Below are 20,949 nucleotides of genomic sequence, written 5' to 3' on the forward strand. Positions count from 1 at the left end.
AATTGGAGCAAAGATTACAGCATCTAAATGCTGTCAGAATTTATGGCTGTGGCTCTGTGAGTAGAGTAGTCATCTTGTGATTGGAAGGTTGCTGGTTTGATTCCAGCTTCCTCCTGCCACATGTCGATGTGCCCCTAGGGAAAGCACTTAGCCCCAAATTACCTATTGATTTGTGTATCGGTGTATAAATGTGAGTGCGAATGGGTGAATGTGACTCTAGTGTAAAGCGCGTTGAATTGTCAAGATTATTGGAAAAGTGCTATATAAGTTCAGTCCATTTATTTTATAATTTAAATTTTTAACAAGCAGTCTAATTACAAAACTGACAAAGTGCTGGTGCTGTTTCTCTTCCATTTCCCCTTTTTAAACCAGTCTACACCCTAAGAACTCATGTTGGAGCTTAATTCATCTTAGGATGCCATGATGTTGTGATTCCAGAGTTTGTGATGTGATTCCCTCTCTGGCACATTGTGTCTGTTTTCTCAGTTATCTTTTACTTACCTTTGGACATGGAAAAGAGTAAAACCATTGGGAGCTACAAACCCAAACACAACCAAATGGGGTACAGTTTAAAAATCCTACAATATTAGCTTAACTAAACTGATTGCCTGTCTATGCAGTGCCACAATAACCCTGGAGAGCAGCTTGCCACCATTGTTAAAGATCTTGGCTGTTCATAACTGCTCCCTTTAGTAGGTCTGCTAAGCAGCGTTTTCTTCACAGCACGTTTTTATGAGGCTCTTTTCCCAGTTTGCAGCAGAAGCCATAATGCGCCTTCACGAGCCAGCTGGCCTGCCCTGTCTGCCCACCGGAGCTTCGACTGGCTTCAAAGCCCTCCTGTCGCCTAATGATAATGAACACTGTGCGCCTGCTTGATGTGCCTTAGAGGCTCACTGTCAGTCCATTCAACTCGGACTCAGGTTACAGTCTGCGCTAGTGCCGCCCTACAATACCCACAATTTTCCTGGATCACTCCTCTGTCTGCCAGTTTCTGTCTGCGACCATGAACCTTCTGCCGTTATGATGTGTGTCTAACCATATGGTCCGAATCAAGGGAATGCTCTTAAAATCCAAGTCAAACACCCGAGGGAGCAGAATGCCTCAGCACTAAACCGCTGTGCAAGTCATCAAAATGTTCATTTGCGAAGGAATCTGCCTTGAAAGCTTCATAAAGAAAATCTTTGACTGAATGAAAAGGATGGATTAAGAAATCGATAAGTGGGCGAAGCATTCCCCACTGGGTCATCAATAAAACACCAAAGGAGTCCTTTTCAAATGTGTCCTGAGTGGGCCAGAGCAATCTTTTTTCCTTTCTATTCCTTGCCCCTGCTATCTCGCTGTCCCCTGCTTTTGGTGTCCAGATGAAAGAGGGCTCAATGTGAACAAAGCAAACGATTTGGCAGAGCTTTGGTCGCCTGCTGTGACAGAAGCCACTCTGTTTGCTCGTGTGGATCAAAGTAGGGGCCATCCGGGGGCGGAAAAGGCCGCTAAGACATGGAGACATTAGCACGGCATGCCAAGATTAAATGCATGCTAATAATTTAACAAATCTGACAAACTATTGTCACGCAAACCAACTGGAAATAAAAAAAAAAACATAACTTACATGCACATTAACTGTAACTTTGCAAAGCAGCATTTAATGGAGGTTTTATAGTTTGGTTTAATTTCAACAGGAAGCTCCACGTGTGTCTCTGCGCTGCCAGAGACGGTGAGATAAAGACTCAGACTCAGGCGCTGCTATGGGAACATGACTCATTCTAAGTCTTCCAGCTCTACCTGTGGCAGCTGCGCGCTGCTTCATGAAAGCTATTTCATGCTCCTTTTGTTTGCCAACCCACACCGCCAAGCCTCAATTTTCAATAACATATCATATCAGATGGCAGTGTCTGCACAAAGAAGCTACCCACAGCTAAAAAAGCTTCTACTGGCAGCCCTTTTTTTAAGCCACAGGAGGTTTATGAGGATGATTTGTGCCCTTTATTACATGAATGTGAGCCCGAACACAAACAGACTGTGCTGAATCAGTCAATCAGTGTTTATATTAGGCTGCTGCTGTGTAAGCAGCAGCTTGAGAGAGACTTTTTATTTGCAGTATGATTTTGCTGTATTTTCCCTCAAATCATAAACCAGTTAGAAACCAGTGATCCAGTTAATTACTAGATAGATGGAGAGCATTATGCTTGAACGTGTGCATAGCTCAGTCTACAATGTCTGTAGGTAACGCAGGGTTTTAAATTTAACACTGAGCAAAAGTTTTGAATCATTTGTAATTTTTCCACATTTCTTGTGTTTTTCTTTTTTCCATGGCTACTTTTTCAGCTCATTTTCAGTCCAGTTGCTGTACAAGATAACTATTGGTTAAAAGTTGTTATTTTTATGCTTGTTAAACCTTTAACTCAGACTTATGAATTGGTCAATCATGTATTGAGACAGACAGGGATCAGAATTGTCCACTTACAGCAGAAGGTATTAAACTTTGAGTGACAGTAATAAAACTTAACACCTAAAGTGGAGCCAAAATCAGTTTATGAGGGCTATGCTGGATTTAAATATGGCTGCCAAACAGCATCCCTTCACGATTAATTAGCACACCCAGTAAAGATTTTTATTACAGCAGCATAATCGCACACAGAAAAATGTGAGACTTTATTTTGTTTTCCTTACCTTCTTCCTCACTGAGTGCCAGACAAGCCAGTTACAGTTTTTCTAAACTTTTTGATTATTTATCTAACTGTAGATATGGGTAATTCATAAAATGAAGAACATTGTAGAAAACCCTGAGCACAATCTTCCTCACTTCATAAGAATGTGATACAGCAGCAGAATGACTTCAGTCAGAGGCTGCCGTAACACTGTAGCAGCCTACAGGAGATCCTTCCATCAGCTTCCACAACTCTTTGAAGAGACATGGACAATATAAGTTACAACAACAATTCATTTGTTTTTGGATTAATTAAGTCTTTTTTTAATTAATTTGACTTTTAGGTGAGTAGTCCAGACTTACAAACATCAACACACATCAATCCTTCTTCTGTTCTCCAGTTTTGCTAGTTTTGAAGAGAGGACAGGCTAAACTCTTTAACTCTTTAGTCAGATCTGATTATTATTATTATTATTATTATTTTTTTGGTTTAGTGCTCAACTAGAAAATGAAGCGTCTCTCAGGAGCTGCTTCATATTTTTTTGTTTCTTGTTATCTCTTAGATGCTGTAAATCTGCAGTAGATACTTTTTTTAAAAACCTGGCATCTCTTATTTTGTTCTATACTTGTCCACTTAGCAAAGGTTGCCCTGTTTGGAGTGACGGTACGTTGAGAAGAGCTGGGCTGAACATGAATGCAGAATAAACCAAAGCCCTCAGAAAGCATAAAAAAAACCCCAAAGAAGTGTTTATTAAAAGATCATAAGGAAGTCTGGCTGCTTGGAGGAAAGTATAAAGAAATCTGGATGAACTGGAACAACTGTGTAAGACAGAGTAGGTCAACATTCCTCCAAAACAATGTTAATTACTTACTGCCTGTTATCACAAAGACTTGGTTTTGGCCCCAACCAGGTATTAGGTTTAGTGAGCGATTGCTTTTGGTTTGGATTGATTTTGGAATGAAATGTAATCTTTTGAAAACTTTTCTTTTCTATTACGTTTATCTTTGTCTGAGATCGACATTTGTATGATGACCTAAAAGACTTTAAGTGCGTCAAAAAGAAACAAAAGCAGAAGAAGATTGAACTTTTCATGGCACTGCGTCTCGTGTAGACTTTGTCACATTTGGGACAGAAAAGAGAAAAATGCAATACTGCTGATTTATTTCACTTTCTTTCATAGAAATAAAAAAAAAATAGTTTGCCAGATTATGACCACCATCCGTTGCCCCTCCGTTACAACCTCTGCCTTTAAAAAGAAACCTACACACACATAGAAACGGCAGATGTTCGAGCTCAGTTATATCTCTGCACGGTGCTTCAGCTATGTTGTCATACACTAAGAGGTGTGGAGGAGGTCCATCTGTCACAGCACCACTAACCCTCCAAACAGAACCTGAGCCGCCATTCACAGCTCGCCCACGTCTCCTCAGCCCTCAGCCGCTGCTTCCCAGCACGCAGCGCTGCTGAAGTGAAAACACTAAATGCAGAAACAATTGTTTCATCTTACATCATAATGCTGAAAGTTGACACCACTAATGAGCTGAGAACCTCAGTGAGGGTTGACGAATGCTTGTGTCTTTGCATGGTGGCTAAAACCAATTTACAGGCTTATGTTGTGCATTCCGGTGCCAGTAATCATTAATATACACTGCTCCCATAGAACAAACAAATAAAGCGACAATATGCATAACATGACTTTATATAATTTTGGATGCACAATGTGGAGGCATCTGAGTGGCAGCGCTTTAACACTTCTAAGTAGTTTTATCAGTGTGAGGTGTCAAATGCGGTGACAGGTCTGTTTACAGGTGACAGCTATGAGTACCTCTAGGGAAGCTGCATAAATGTCGCAATTTTCAAATTGTTATATAAAAACAAAGTACAATGTCGAAAAATGTCTGTTCACATATTATTCAAAGATTTAAAAAAAATAAAACTTTATTAAATCTGACAGCTTGCAGAAGAAAGTCATTGTTTAAAATGGAAAGTAATTGACTTTTCTGCTAATTTAAGTCAAGTTGAGCCAGCTGCTGTTAGAGAGACAGCCATTGAGATTTAACTGTCCTACTGTTGCAATATTCCTACAAGAACAGGAGCAGAGGTCAGGTAGCTGAGTTTTATTGATTTCCTGCTCACTGCAAACCAGCAGACTGACGTGACTATTTATAAAGTGTGCACACCTGGAGGGCAGAGAGGAAGGAGTGAAGGAAATGTGTTTGCTAAGTTTCCGGTGGGGCATTTATGGCCTGAATCTTGAGTTGTAAAGATTTGTGTATCCTAAATGGACTGTCAGTAGTTGTAAAGTCCAGCTTTTCACTGCTAAATGCTGAACCAATCAGATTTCAGTGTGAGTGGTGGCTCTCTCACTACACAAGAAGAGTAAACGTTTACTTTTAGTTCTCCCTTTCAATTAAATTTGGTTTTTGGAAAGGGTTTAGACACACTGTTGGAAAGGATTTTAGAGAATTGTAAACATAGTCCAATTCAAATAATTTAAAATTACCTTAATATATTGTGCATCAAATCGGCTTAATTATAACTGCTAAATCCTATGAACACAACTGTGTACAGTAAAAATTGTGATCCTGATATTCTGGGTCGTACGTCGCATTGTGCGCCTCCCAGTGGAACTGGTACTTTTTTTCTTCTTCATTTTTTAAGGAGTTGTTAACTTACAACAAGCTCATATTTCTTGCTGAAAGGTTACTAGTAGGTTTGTTTTGTCTTATTTCAAGTGTATAAAATAAAAACTAGACCAAAAATACATACTAAGATTTAATGTTTTTGCAGTCTGACAGATGAGATGTACGAGGCATTTGCACAATTTGAAGACATGCTGAGGAGCTAATTCAGCCATTTGATTCACTACTCAATTTGAAAAATAAAGGGCATTTTAGGGGAGAACATATACCTGAATGTTCACGTTCCTCTTGTATCATGAAGGCAACGACTTCACCTGAAGAAAATGGTGGTGTGTGTGCAGAGACACCCCCTCTAAACAGAATATTTTATTCCCTGAATACACACCTAGAAGAGCACAAAGGACTCAAGGCTCCTTCCTCCAGGAATGTGTCTAATGGCATTATGCTTTCCTGTACTGTATCTAGTACTGAGAAGAGAGGAGACACACCACCCACTGAGTTATCTAATGCATGACCTGAAATCCTCTGTCGCTCTCTCCTTCCTGCCTGCCTGTCTGTCCCCGGGCGCTGCTCTGGGCTCTGCGGATACTGTGAAAGCAGTGAACTTCAAAAAAAAAAAAAAAAAAAAAAAAAAAAAAAGGTGAAGCAAACCAGGGAGATGCGAGTGACATCTCGGGTAACCGTGGGGCTGCGGGGCGATTTCACAACTGTGCTGAGATCACACGGTCTCTGAGCAGCTCAGGCTGTTTCCTCACTGTCCACAGGTGAGCAGGTGTGGGTTTTAGAAAAGGTCAGGTGTTGTTACGTAACATCTTGAGCTACACTGCAAATCTGGACGCTTTCGGAGAGGCGGTTTGTTGTGAAGTGGAGGGAAGATTTCAATGTATTCAGTCGCAGCATCGGTTTTACTACAGAAAACTGCTTCACTCCACTTATGTGGAACTCTAAGACAATATATATATATTTTTATTAAGTGAATAGTTTGAGTAATTTGAGAAATGGCTGAACACTTTAAGAAAAAGCTTGTTTTGGGCTCCAAAATCAGATTTTTGGTGCTCAATAACTATCTTCCTGATTAATTTTTTTTTTAAACAATTTTTCATGATGTCACGTGAGGATTCAGGAAATAGAAAAAGAATTGTGCATCCCAACTTTCCTAAAGCAGGACAAGTTTGGTCTGATTTATGTTTGATCTGACAGAAAAAAACAAAACAATTTCTTAGTACTACTGCAATGGTACATTTATAGGCTGAGGTCTTTTGGAGTAACACCCCCAAAATACACATAAACACATGTATAACTATGTGTTGATGCAACTCATCTGTTGCTATGGGTCTGCCTGCGATCAGCGCTCCCGCCTTGTCTGTCAGTTAGGTAATACAGTGGTGCCAGGAATTATATCGGAGGTGACACCTCATCAGGACTATAAATAGCTGTGCACCTCCCTCCTGGGAGCCCAGCTGCAGCTCTCTCCCACGCATTAGTTCATTTGTTTATAGGGAGCTGAAATTTCCCACTGCTGCTTTATTCTCCCGAAATGTCTGAATCCTGCATATGAACACAAAAACACCCTGAAAGACCCGCAGAAAGATGCGTGGAGCTCAGTGCCGTCATCGCTTTATCATAGCATAAAGCCGTGATAAAACGGTTCAAGTTGACTGTGATCAGAAGTTAGCCAGTCTTCAAAATGGGAAAGACAGAAAACATGCCATTAGCTGCATGAAAAGAGATACTGCTTTAAACGTGGCTATATCTGCAGTCAGAGCAATAATCGGTGACAAACAAAACCGGACAACAAGCCAAATTTATCCTGCCGCCGTTCTCAGTGAGAATTGTGGTAAAGATAAATCTTCATCATTTTTGTTTTTGCCAAAGGTGCCATAAAGTGTATGAAATCGACACAAAATTCAGAGGAAAGTGATCTCCCTCCCACTTTGTGTCACTCTTACATAAATAAAATGTAGGAAGCAAAATAAAGCAAGTGGGAGTGATAAGCAGATGAGAATTGAAATAACATAATATAGATAAATAATAAAAATGATACAGAAAACCCCCTGCAGGCCGCGTCTGACCCCAGTGAGTCATTGTCTGCATGAGCGTCTCTGGAGTTGAACATGACTCAGTAGAAACGCAGTTCTTTCACCGACAAACACCAGAACGAGGCTGCAAATGTATTCTTTAATATTTTATAGAGTTGGATGGTGTGTGTGTCTTCTTTTTGCTTCTTTTCTTTACTACTAAGCAGATTTTCTTTTCCTGAAATATACCTGAATTTGCTGTAAAGGACTAAACGTGGGCATCGCACAGAGAAGTAGTGAAACAATCGCTAAGTAAAGCTGCACTGGAAAAGAAACAAAAGAGTAGATGAAGTAAACAAAATAGAGATTTTGCTCCATGATGAAATTAAAACAAGAAGATTTTTATAATTAAGTTAAGAAATGGTAGCGTAGCAGTAAATGAACATCATCATTCCTGACAAGGTGGCAGGCAAATCACTTCTATGACAGCTCAAGTTTTCAGTTTTAATCCTTGTGTTGCTAATTTACTTTTTGACATAATTTTCTTCAAAAATTGATCGCATGGAATTGTATACATTTCCTGTATGTAAAAGTTCAATGTTTTCTTTATTTTTAAAAGCAAAAATAAAATTGTTTTTTTAATTCCAAAACCTGAGCAAATTTCCAACAATATACATCGCAAAACAAGATAATCTGCTTCATGCAGCCTTTGCGGGTCTGAGTAAATTTGGTTTGAGTGAAAATGGCTCGCTGACGTCGCTGAATCCCAAGTTTAATTAGCTTGAAAGTTTGATTTTTCAGCATCGGATCTACAGCTGCTAGACTAGTAAAATCTGGATAAAACATTTTAAAATTTCCAACAAGATGGCGTCTACACCTTTTCCCTGACAACTACATCTGAGACCTGCTGTTCATTTGCTAATGACTGACGTAGGTTTAGAGCTCGCCAACTAACTTGTTGTTTGTTGCAGATGGATGGATTAAAAACAATAAGACATTCACAAGATGACCTGTAAAACTCTTTCCCTGTCAACCACAGATGAGTTTTTCTATTAATTGGCAACGACGGCCTCAGAGTTAAGAAGTATAGCTTGCTAGCAAGCTTATCTTTAGCATTAGCATTGTAGCTAAATGAGCTAAACTTGGTTTTCCACTTAAATTTGAAGTCTTAAGCAGAAATTTTCTTGACTGCAAATCTAAGTTAGTTCATTCACTACACAACCGACATTAACACCAGTCTAATTGTTGTCTGTTAGACTTTTCACGTGATAAATTTGGTTCATAGTTGAGTGAAGGAGCATCCTTGGCTTAATTGTAATTCAAATGTTTTCACAGGATTTTCTACCAAATCAAAGCAGCTAATATTAGAACACATTTTTTTGATATAAAATGTGTTACGTTTGATATTCTACAAAAACTGTTTTTATAGTGCAAACGTGCTTAACTGAAGTTGTGTCTTTGTTATAAGATGAAAGAGCTGTTTTAATTTGTTTAGTATAGATTTCATATTTGCTTCAGAGCCTCTAAATAAACATGTTCAGGTTTCAGATGATCATATGCTCCCCTGAGACTTGACGAAGCCCTGAACATTTTGTTCTCATCAGTTATTAAACCAAAGGATTTTTCAATTTGAATAAAAGCATCAAGTTAATGATACTTTACATGCATATCTATAGATATATAAATATATTTATACGTTATGCACATGAGTATAAAAGGATTAACATTCAATTTCTATTAAATCAATAAAAATCCCTAGAAATAGTTTATTGTTAATGCTCAAATCTGCATTTTTTTCAGTAAAAAAAAAAGCAGATTGTGTGTTCGGGGAATCCTTAAAGTTTTGACTCCTTCTCATATCCCATGTGTAAAGAAAGCAAGACAAAAATAAGTTGCTGTTTTTGGTTTTAAACGAGACAAAAAGAAGAATCGTGCCACTCCAACTTGCAGTTTTTCAGATGTTCTAATACTTTTGCATTGCCGACATAAATAATGGCGCACTTTGCGGGGAAACTAGCCTGCGCCAGATCGCAGTGCGCGCGCATCTGGTGCCAAACTGGCCTCCGGTGAAGCAGCAGCAGCAGCAGCAGCAGCAGCAGCAGCAGCAGCAGCAGCAGCAGCAGCAGCAGCAGCAGCAGCAGCACATTGTTCTGTTCCTCTTCATCCTGCCTACTAATATTCAGGCAGCCGAAACTTGAGTCATGCCTCACGTGTTGTACGGTCTTCTGTTATGTTTGGGAACTAAAAAGTGAGATCTCATTGAAACGTGTTTACTCTAGTGGAGGTAAGAGTTGAGATTAATTTTTTTTTCTTGTTTTGTAGACGAAAAAAACAAAAACAAAACAGTGGCTCTCTTGCCTCTGGCTGCGATCGCCGTTTCTTCACGTGCTATGTAGGTCACTCACTTCAGTGGACGTGCTGTTCACCACCCGGGTCCTTCCAGTCCCCCCACCAGATCTGAACGAGTGGGCCGCCTGCTGCCGCTGAGAGGCATGCCTCGCCTCCCTCTGCCACAGCTCCTCTCTCTGCTCTGAAGTCGGGGTGTTAATGGGAACTAGATGGAAAGTGTGAGGTGGGAGATGCTGGCTGTTTTCAGCACGCTGGATAGCGCCCGGGGAAGTTGGAGAGGACGCGCGGACGCGCCGGGATTTTAAGTGAATGTAATTTGGGATTCTTTCCGGAGACATGAGTGGCGGCTGATTTTAGGTACTTGTTTGCAGCCAACAGGCGCAGGTAACCTAAGAGGGGATTATTATTATTATTATTTTTTTAATTTCTCTGCTGTGAGAGACATGGACTTTGCTGACATTCTCTTCGCTCTGTTCATCGTCGTGGTCGCGGTCGTGTCTCTGCTGTCAAACTTGTTGGTGCTGCTATGTTTCGTCCACAGCACCGAGATCCGCCGGCAGGTGCCCGGCGTCTTCACCATGAACTTGTCCTTCTGCAACATCCTCATCACGGTGCTCAACATGCCGGCCACCCTGCTGGGGGTCGTCAGGAACCAGAAGCCCTTCGGGGATTGCGTCTGCCACACGGTGAGCTTCCTGGAGACGTTCCTGACTGCCAACACCATGCTGAGCATGGCCGCGCTCAGCATCGACCGCTGGATCGCGGTGGTCTTCCCGCTCAGCTACGCCACCAAGATGCGCTACAAGGACGCGGTGATCATGGTGGGCTACTCCTGGCTGCACTCCTTCACCTTCTCCCTGACGGCGCTGCTCTTCTCCTGGGTGGACTACAGCGACGTGTACGCGTCCTGCACGCTGCAGCCCAGCGGGGGAGGCAGCGACAAAGTTAAGTTCACGGTTTTCACCGTGGTTTTCCACGCCACCAGCTTCGCGCTGTCGCTGCTCATCCTGTGCTTCACCTACCTGAAAGTGCTGAAAGTCGCCAGGTTTCACTGCAAGAGGATCGACATCATCACCATGCAGACTCTGTTTCTGCTGGTCGACATCCACCCAAGGTGACTTTCTGTTTGTTCAAACTTGTTTACCCGAACGCTTTTACTAAAATGTGACAAGTATGGCTCGCCAGAAGTGCCATAATTTAATAAACAACACCGCATTCAATCACTTTGAAATATGCTGTTGTCTTAATTGTTTGCGTAATCAACGTGGAAGTGATTGTTCTGTTTATTTTTCCCAATATTTGTAATCTATGTCAGCATCATTTCGATCATTTTATTTCTTCAACTACATGGGTGTTGATGTATGGTTTTTGTGTGCATTTGATGTTTTCAAATCACCTTATATAAAGAAAAACCACATAATTTCATTGTATATTTCGTATTAGTGAAAATAAAGGTAATCAAATATAATTTAATAGCTAAAGCAAATTAAATAGCTATTTAAAATCTCATTTATTAAAAAGATAATAAATATATGAAGTAAGTAAATGCATCCATACTTCTTAAATGAAGTTCTTAAAAACTGCGATGAATAGATAAATAAATAAATAAATGTGGATAGCTATCAATTAGTTATTAATTAGGCATTTAAACAGTAAATATTAAACTAATCAATAAATAAAAGGCTAATACATTGAGAATAGTACATCTAAAGTCCTTCTTTTTTATTTAAAACTTTATTAATCTAGTAAATGTTTCATCAATATAAATGACCTCTTTTGCAAGAGAATCCTGACCAAGACAGAAATCAGCACAAAAGGCACATTTTCAGTGTTAAAACATTTGACAAATTTCAATCAAGACAGTTTAACCATAAAATATGAAATGTAATACATCAAGACTAAAAACAGCAAACAGCTGTAATGAAAGCTCATAAAATTTAGCACCTGCAGTAAGATGTGGATTATTTTTGCTTTAAAGGAGAGATTTAATCATGTCCACTGGGTAACAAACCCCTGAGGATTTTTCCATGCAGAGGGAATACCACGCCTCAATAAATAGTTAATACAAATATTGATTTGTTCTTTAAAAAAAGACATATATCACCCTTATGCCATTGTGATATCTTCGACTACATCATTATCAATCAAATTCCAGGAACGGGGCTTGAATGTCGTATTTAATCACTCACTGGGAATATTAAGTTTAAATTACACTGAATTATTGATTCACATTTTATTTAATAAGACTGCACTAGATTTTTGCATCAATAGTTCATTTAAAATTATTTCTTGTTCGAGATATAAGTGAGAATTTTCTGGGAAGCTTTAGTTTTCTCTTTCCGTCATCAGTGTTGCATCCAGACGCTGCTGGGTTTCTTTGGCTCGGTCCGGCCGTACTGGTCACCAGTCACTCACTTTAACATGAAACAAATCCCACAGGCCCCACTCACACGACAGCAGAACTCAGATGATGTCACGCAATTATTACCGACAAGACAGGCACCACACGTCCTCTGCTTGGCTCCCCCTTCTGCCTGCTCTTTGTCTCAGTTACTGTAACAGTAGAAGAAGAAACTGCTGAAGACTAAAACAAAAAGAACGACTTGAGTTACCATTCATATTAGAGAGTCAGTAGATTTAGTTTAGTCAGAAACCCTCCAAAAACTCTGTCCGTTACAGGAATATTGAAACAATGAATGCTTTAATAATTGTACATATTTTATTTTACAGTTACTGAATTTATTTTAAAATTACTCTAATCATTTAATTATTATTTCCACATTTAAATAGTGATTGAAAGTAAGTATCGCCTTGTAGTAAATTATTACTTAAAGCACAGGTGTCAAACTCCAGTCCTCGAGGGCCGCTGTCCTACAGCTTTTAGATGTGCCACAGGTACAAAACACTGGAATGAAATGACTTAATTACCTCCTCCTTGTGTAGATCAGTTCTCCCAGCCTTGCTAATGACCTAATTATTCTATTCAGGTGTGGTGCAGCAGAGGCACATCTAAAAGTTGGAGGACACCGGCCCTTGAGGACTGGAGTTTGACACCCCTGACTTAAATAATTATTCGTACAATTCATTATTAAAGTTGATCTGGACACAGATACATTTAATTTAGAAATACATCAATGATAGATATAGTGCATTACTTAAGAAATGCAAGTCAGCTACCTCAGTATTTCTATTTCATACTGAATTTCATTCATTCATTCATTCATTCATTCATTCATTCATTCATTCATTCATTCATTCATTCACTCATTCATTCATTCATTCACTCACTCAATAATATTTTGACTTTTCATTCATGTATTGAATAGTCGCCCATTTGGGAATCAATTAAATATATTTAATGTATTTATTTGCTCATTTGTGGCACCGTTGGACTTCTATAGTATTACATGCAATCAATTTTGAATACTTAGTTATTTATTCATTACAATGTGGCTATGTAGGATCGCCACACTATATTTAACTCAGCCTTTATTTCTTTCTTTCTTTCACAGAACATTTTTTATTGAACTGTTACACTTTTGTACCTTCGTATGTGACATCTGAACGCTCTTCTACTTATTTATCTGTTGATTTGTGGGACTTTTGGACTTAATGTCTCTCTTTGCTGTTTGCAGCGTCAAACAAAGGTGTTTAGCTGAGCAGAAGAGGCGAAAGCAGAGAGCCACAAAGAAGATCAGCATCTTCATCGGCTCATTTATCATCTGCTTTGCTCCTTATGTAATTACGAGGTAAGACTACCTGATGGGAATTCATACATCATTTAATGTAGTGCAAAACCCCTGAGTGAGAGCTTTAAAAATTAACAACCCAACTCATGTAAGTTAATAGGCTGCAGCTCGAACAGCTACCTTGATTTAGTCTGAATATCTTTGTTAGTCATCGTCTCACTGCAGAGACACTGCAACAGACAAACACCTCAAAGATCTGCCACAACATCAGGTGAAGTTCTGCTGCTCACACTCACATCTCATCGAACTGGATTGTAAAGTGATGGCTGTTGAATGAATTAGGCTTTAGACAGTCAGACACACCAGCCAAGCCCTACTTAAACAACAAAAAATGGATAAATAAAAGGGAAATGAGGTGTAGTCAAAACATTAAGAGCAATCAATTATTAATCAGATAATAATTTGCTTCAACAGAGGCACACAGGACAAACAGCCTCACACTGATTCACACCTGAAAGACATTTCTGAGGACCCGATTGACCTAACATGCATGTTTTTAAGTGTAGGAGGACGCCAGAGCTCCCAGAGAGAACAAAAACATTCACTGGGAAAATATTCTAAACTCCTGCATTTGAACCTTGAACTTTCTTGCAGCAGGGTTCATCTGAACAGTTCTTTGCAATGCTACTGGCATTGACTCAAAACAAACCCAAGTAGAGATAAGAGAGTCATCTCCAAAAAAAAAAAAAAAAAAGATTCAAAAACATGGGTTTTCAAAAATAAAAGCATTTATATTTCGCTGCAGAATTGAAAACGTAAGCATGTTTTATATTAGAGTTTCTGCAGATCGCAGTGGGGAACATCAGAGGGGTCTGGATGTGGCCAGGTCTTTACTGAACTGGTGGATGATTTGGTTTCAATCATATTTTTGAGAAAACTAAGAATTCTTCGCCTTTTTTCCCACAAAGAAAGCCCCATGTATGTGTTATAAAACATCTATAAAGAGTGTGGAATAATTCAGTAAAAGTTCATTGAAACGTGCTATTCACACTTGTCTCAATCTGACTCAGTGCTAATGCAGACGAAGTATTTTTGAGGTTCTTTATCAGATTAAAGGTTTCACCAATGCCACTTTGGTTTTTAAAGAATCTCTGTTCAGTGTAGAATAACCAAATTGAGGTTTTAGCAATCGAAAAATGTCAGATTATAGTTGAGGTTGGAGAGCAAACTCCTTAGATAACAGTGTAACAGCATGGGGCGTCCATTCCCTCTGAATGGACATGCAAATGGAAGATAGAAAATTCCTTTACATCACAACAGCAGGTATATTGTTCTGAAGGACCCCACTGGACATTTCTCCCTGGGGTAGAAAGCCATAATGCCCATCTCAAGAAAACCCCATTAACGCTGTAATTCAAACACTGAAACATGGAGCTAAAACATGTTTCTCCAGAAAATCCATGAGGTTGACATTTCTGGCGAGAGGATGAGACGTTATCAGGGAAAGATTCCCGACTGACTTGTTGAAGAGCATAACTTGACCTCCTGATCCTGCGGAAGCCTCCAGCTGGGACCTAAATATCTCATCTGGATGAGCCGTGTGCTGGTAAATTGCAATAATCTCCAACCCAATTGCGCCCGTATGATCCAATTTCATTTTAGTGGCACAACATCAGAGCAAGCAGAGAAAACGATCCGGATGGAATCATTTTTTGGAAATTAGGACCCAGTTGTGTGGGAAATCATGGCTTTTGTGGTGCATGTTTAATCATTTTATTTATTAGCCATCGTTGCTTTATTGTATCATATTTTATAGCTCATATTTACTGTATTGATAGACAAGCATTCGCCAGACTTCCCCATGGCTGATACTAATTTCTGTTTTCCTTCAAGTTTGTGCTGAGTCAAAAAGCTGCAAAACTCTTGAGACCCTAAACATACAGTCAGAGCTGCAAAGCGTGGTTGAGGTCAAAGCATTGTCAACTGCTTGAATGGTCTAGTCATAAAGTAGACCTTAGCTTTAGGTGTTTTTGCAAAGGTGTCAGTAAAACTTTCTCCAGACTCCAGCAACACTTGAGACACTGAGAAGAAGTCATTATTAAAATAATGAATTTGTGACTTTTAGACATTATTTTTCATCAATTGTATTGTATTTAATATTTAACTTTGTCATCACAATTTAAGCAACAAATTGTTTGCCCTTCCTTACATCTTGGTACGGGTGCAAACAAATTTACCTCTACTACATCAGTAAGAGTTTTGAAAGTTAAGGGTTCAGTTCCAGTTTCCTCTCACATGAATGCCATCTTGGCTAAAACACTTCACTATAAGTTGCTGCTGATCTAACCACTCTGAGTGGTCAGTATGACAGGAAAAATACTATCTTTACGACTGTGTTGATTAAGTAACAGAATGAAAATGCAGCATATGCATTTTTTTCTCCTGTAGAAAATCCTTTTAAATATACAGTACAGACCAAAAGTTTGGACACACCTTTTAATTTAATGAGTTTCCTTTATTTTCATGACTGTTGACATTGTAGATTCACACTGAAGGCATCAAAACTATGAATAACACATGTGGAAATATGCACTAAACAAAAAAGTGTACAACAACTGAAAATACCCCTTATATTCTAGTTTCTTCAAAGTAGCAACCTTTTGCTGTGATTACTGCTTTGCATACACTCTGCATTTTCTTGATGAGCTTCAAGAGGTAGTCACCTGGAATGGTTTTCACTTCATAGGTGTGCCCTGTCAGGTTAATAAGTGGGATTTCTTGCCTTATAAATAGTCATGAAAATAAAGAAAACCCATTGAATTAGAAAGGTGTGTCCAAACTTTTGGTCTGTACTGTATTTTTGAAGGTATTTTGTTAGAAAGCCACTTGTCTCATTGGAAGATACTCTTTGTTTTAAGTTAATTTTATTCAATTGTTAAACTGAATAATAATTTAACATACAACATTTAACCTTTGTTGTGTGGATTAAGGACATTTCTGTGGATAAGGCCTGTGATAGACTGCCTTCCCACAACATCCTCTTACACCAGATCCTGTTTAGCAAAATCCTTGTTATTTTAAAGGTGAGAAATGAAATCTCCTGCTTGGGTCTGCGTCTCTGTTCAGCGCTCACCTTCTCTCTCCTCAGGTTAGCCGAGCTTCTCCCCTTTGTAGACGTCAACCGACACTGGGGCATCGTCAGTAAGTGCCTGACGTACAGCAAGGCTGCGTCCGACCCGTTTGCCTACTCGCTGCTGCGCCAGCAGTACAAAAAGGTCCTGGTTACGGTCGTCAACAAGCTGCTGCGCCGCGACCTTTACCCTTCGTCGGGCCACAACAGCTCTGTGGACACGGAGAATGACTACTGTCTTCAGCGGATCAGCTAATGGCAAAAATGTGATGGATTTGGATGTGACAGATGCTCTCCAGCAGAGCGAACCAGCACCAAAAACAGGTTGGCTCATGAGGAGGAGGTGGGCGGGCGGAGGAGATGGAGACTACAGGGTATTGTCGGGGAGGGGAGATGGAGGGGACAGATTGTGGGTGAAGAAGGAGCAAAAAGAAGAAAGGTTGTGGGTGGAGAGGAATGGAAAGGCAGGCATGAGTGGGAGGATGGACGGGTAGAGATATGATGTAGGGGAGACAGGTGAGTTTCGATAGGATGGTTCTGGTAAACAGCAGGTTCTGTGATTCATTAGCCTCAACAAACGACACAGAAACCAACCAATTTCCCCCCCCTGGACGTCACAGATTCAGGTTATTTCAAACTGAAAAACAAGAGACTGGAGTCAGCGACGTGTAAGAAGTAGCTTTTCAGTGCTAAACCAACCAACCATCTTATTGTTTTCATTACCCTGGACAAGTTCGCACTCCTGGAAACCTCCAGAGAACCCATCGGGACACGTAAGAACTCGTTTGTGCTAGAAAGCTTCGCGTCGTCTTGTCGGTCTCTGAATATTGATGCACTTTGTCCGAGGACATTTCCTAAAACTTCTGCGCTTGCAGGAGACAGAAGCTGTTTTGCAGGATGAGCCTGGTGATGGTTTATATTTTTGTTACTGTCAACAAGTGCCACAAGAAGGCAGAAATATGAAAGGTGTTATTGTGTCTCTCAGTACCTTACAGTTTCCACACAGTCTGTCTATTTTGGGCCACATCACAGTGGCTGAAGACCAACAGAAGAACAAAAGGGGAGAAATGTTTAATGATAGGTTCGCACACTAATCTACCTCTGGTTCCCTAAAAGCCCAATGGTTTGTGTGTAAAAAATGTGACTCATTATGTTTTCTGATTTTTTTTTTTTTTACCTTCTCCACAGTTGATATCCAGGTCTTTTAAGCAATGGGAAATGTTGCATTTACTTAGATGAATCAAATTAACAACAGGTTTATAAGCACAAAGTAATAATTTTTATTTCTTTGGATCTCCGTAATTATTCCCATCCATCATGAAACTGTACAGTAACTTGCAAAAATACTCACTTTCTTTTGAGTTTTTCTCCATTGTCATGTTACAATGGCAATGCAACATGACATTTCAGGCACTGAAACGGTTTTGTTGCTGAAATAAAACAAATAAACCAACAGCAATTTGAGATGGAACAACCCAAAGCTGCGCAAATGTGTAAAATGGAAGGAAAATAATACGCAGTTTTCAAAAGGTTCTACATGTAAGAATCTGAAGTGTGTGGCTTGTTTTTGTTTTCAGTCCTCTGAGTCGATACAAACCCTCAGACAGCTGCAAGTCCTTTTGCACATCTGGAAATTTTTGACAATTCTTAATAGCCCAAGCTCTGTCAGCTTGAGACCATGTGAACACAATTGTCCGGTCTCGCTGTAAACGTAAATGCCATTTAATTGGATTTACATCTGGGCTTTGACTAGGCCATTCTAAAACATGCGCATACTTTTGATCAAAACCATTCCGCTGTAGCTCTGTTTGTGTGTTGTAATGCCGGAAGTTAAATTTTGACCCCAGTTTTAATTCCTCTGCAGCCACTGAACAGTTCGCTTGCACAGAATAATGCTGCCACCACCTCCGTGACGGTGTGTAATGTGCATTGTTAGTTTCCTCCGTACACAGCCGAAAAACAAATGTTGTCTTCATCCAATCAGAGCATCTTCTTCCACGTGTTTGCTGTGTCTCATACTTCCCTTGTTACAAACCGCTTTCTTTCAGCAGTCGCTTCCATAAAAACCGGAGCTCTGAAGTGTAAAACGACTGATTATCTCGTCAACAGGTTCTCCTGTCTGAGCTGGCTGCTCCTCTGATTGACTGTCAGGTTAGGTGGACAGCTTTGTCGGGGTTAGTTTGCAGCTGCGCCGCTCTTTCCTTACTTTCACATGTCGGACTGATCAGAACTCAGTGAGACGTTCAACCTAACCCTTCTTTTCCATTTCTCACACTGAGAACACGTTTCCTTCCACTTCACAATTATGCACAACTTTGTTTTGGTATATATTATTACGTAAAAATTTTCATGGATGTTGAATTTTTAGGTCTGAATGAGACAAAATGTGAAAACGTTTTGCAAGGCGCTGTAAACGTTGAGGGGTTCTCCAGTAATGTGAAGTTTTTTCGCGGCTTGTTTCAGTTTCCCGTCATCCCGCAAACCCCCAGATCTGTGTAATTAGAAACAAAAAAATGACTGATCAGATAATCCCACCGTTCTCAGAAGGTACGCGCACACGTTTGTGAATTTTTGAAAAGCGTGCTGAAAACGTTGCGGTGGGAACGTTTCCCAAAATTAAAATCCGCCTCAGTTGGATTCTTTTCATGGACTTTGTTGACAGTGAGAAACTCCTGCTCATCACCAGACTCGCCCTCCAAAGAGCCAGTTAGCAGCTGAATGTACTAGATAACCCTCTTCTAACCGAGACGTAATTGTACTAGCAGCCTCTGTTTTTTTTTTTGCCAGTCGACCGGTTCCTGCGGACATCGACGCGGGCTGAGTGTGCTGACGTGTTTCGCTCTGCACTGTACAGGAGCAGCTTTTCGTCTAGACTGTCGAGGGCAGACTCGATGTAGCACAGCCATGGTGTCTAAGTGCTTTAAATTACACTGTTCAGTGTTTGTGCCAAGTTTATATGAATATGTGACTATTTTTCAACCACTGTTATACTTTTACGACAGCTGCTTCGATAGGAGAAAATACGTTTAATTAGATGCATTTTGCCCACATGAGTCTTTTCCCTCCTGTGAGCCACTTGCTGTTCTCTGACGGAGTGATTATTAGACTATGTGCAATAAAAGATGTTCATTGTAAAGCTGTCATCGATGGGGTCGAATGTTTGAATCAGTGAGTTTCATACTTATCTGAAAAGTCTTAAAATCCTCTTTAGAATATAAATAGTGTAATAGTTTCTATGGGGACTTAGTGACCCCAATATTCCCACTGCTTTTACTCCTCCAACCATCCTGATGTTTGGTTCTCAGACAAACTTGTTTTGCAGTTTCAAACGTCTGAATTGTTGCCCGTTTCTTCTGATCACCATACTGCAGCTGTTTTAGGTAAGTAGTTGTTTTTTTTTTAAGGATTATGAAGACAAACACATATTTATCTTAATATACTGAATTGTTGTCTTGTCTTTACCATTTTGAAGAGTGGAAAACAGACGTAGGTCTCTTTTTAAAGCTCTATTTATGCAAAGAGAAAACAGGAAGCCGTGGATTATTAATTACAAGTTTCAACACAATTTTGTTAAAGCATAAATGAAACAAAATCCTCTAGTTTCATCTATTAATTGTTGTAGGGGTTTCACTATTTTTGATGTTAATGGGTTTTTTTTTAGTAACAATAATATTTCAAATAATATTTCAACAATAATATTTAAAATTGAAGGCTGGATTTAAAAAAAAACTGCTACTAAAACATGAATAAACATTTCTTTTGAATGCATCTTTACTGGGCAACTAAAGTAAGTTTGGAAGCTATATTTTATTTCAAGATTTAATTTAGAAATTTCTACATTTAGTCATTTGAAATGGAAGTGAAATTACAGGGCTAGTTTCCCAAAATGCATTATCCCATGTCTAAAATGGAATTTTTTCCAAAAGGATAAAGATTGAAATAGAGAAATATGACTCTCTCTGGAAGTGTTGCAGAGTCATTCACGTCTTCCTGTTGGTTCCATTTAGTCCTCTTTCTAATGCCGAAGACATAAAAATAGCTGCAAAAGAGAAACTTCCACTCCAATATTATGCATATTCCCAAGATTAATTAAAAAGTTTGGTCAATGTTCTTCTCCTCAGTTAGTTTATGCTAAGTCACTAATGGATCTGGCTTAATCACATGCAAACCAGACTGGCTTTAATTATTCTCAGCGTTAAGTGAAGGAAGATCAGTACTCAAGCACTCAAAGCCTCTGAATTCATGCGTTTTGTGCTGAAAAGCGACTCTTGGTTAAAATGGAGCCAGAACTCAGGTATTTTAACACATCATAATTAGCCCCAATCATCGAAAGCTGACAATGGAGAAGCTGGTAATTAAAACTGCTCATACAGAAGATGTGTGCGTGGCGACATACATGTTGTAACCACTCATTGTTTAGAGCGATGGAAGGGACAAACACTTGGAGCGTGAGTTATAACTGAATAAAGAAGTTTC

The 20,949-nt window shown here is 39.5% G+C and overlaps 1 protein-coding gene across 3 annotated transcripts; it reads left to right on the top strand.

Moving 5' to 3' along the window:
- Nucleotides 1–9,272: 9,272 nt before the first annotated feature.
- LOC102228297 (G-protein coupled receptor 26) lies at nucleotides 9,273–19,626 on the top strand. 3 transcript variants are annotated; one of them, XM_023345776.1, is made up of 4 exons: nucleotides 9,273–10,038; nucleotides 10,196–10,768; nucleotides 13,290–13,403; nucleotides 16,492–19,626. In XM_023345776.1, the coding sequence occupies exons 2-4, from the start codon at nucleotides 10,233–10,235 to the stop codon at nucleotides 16,727–16,729; spliced, it is 888 nt and encodes a 295-aa protein (XP_023201544.1). In that variant the 5' UTR covers nucleotides 9,273–10,038; nucleotides 10,196–10,232; the 3' UTR covers nucleotides 16,730–19,626. The 3 variants fall into 3 exon arrangements, with proteins under 3 accessions (XP_023201544.1, XP_023201543.1, XP_005804871.1); XM_023345775.1 differs by having other exon boundaries at nucleotides 9,276–9,553; nucleotides 9,628–10,768; XM_005804814.2 differs by having other exon boundaries at nucleotides 9,276–10,768.
- The last annotated feature ends 1,323 nt before the right edge of the window (nucleotides 19,627–20,949 follow it).

Source organism: Xiphophorus maculatus, chromosome 14 (assembly GCF_002775205.1).
Source record: "Xiphophorus maculatus strain JP 163 A chromosome 14, X_maculatus-5.0-male, whole genome shotgun sequence".
Lineage (NCBI taxonomy): Eukaryota > Metazoa > Chordata > Actinopteri > Cyprinodontiformes > Poeciliidae > Xiphophorus > Xiphophorus maculatus.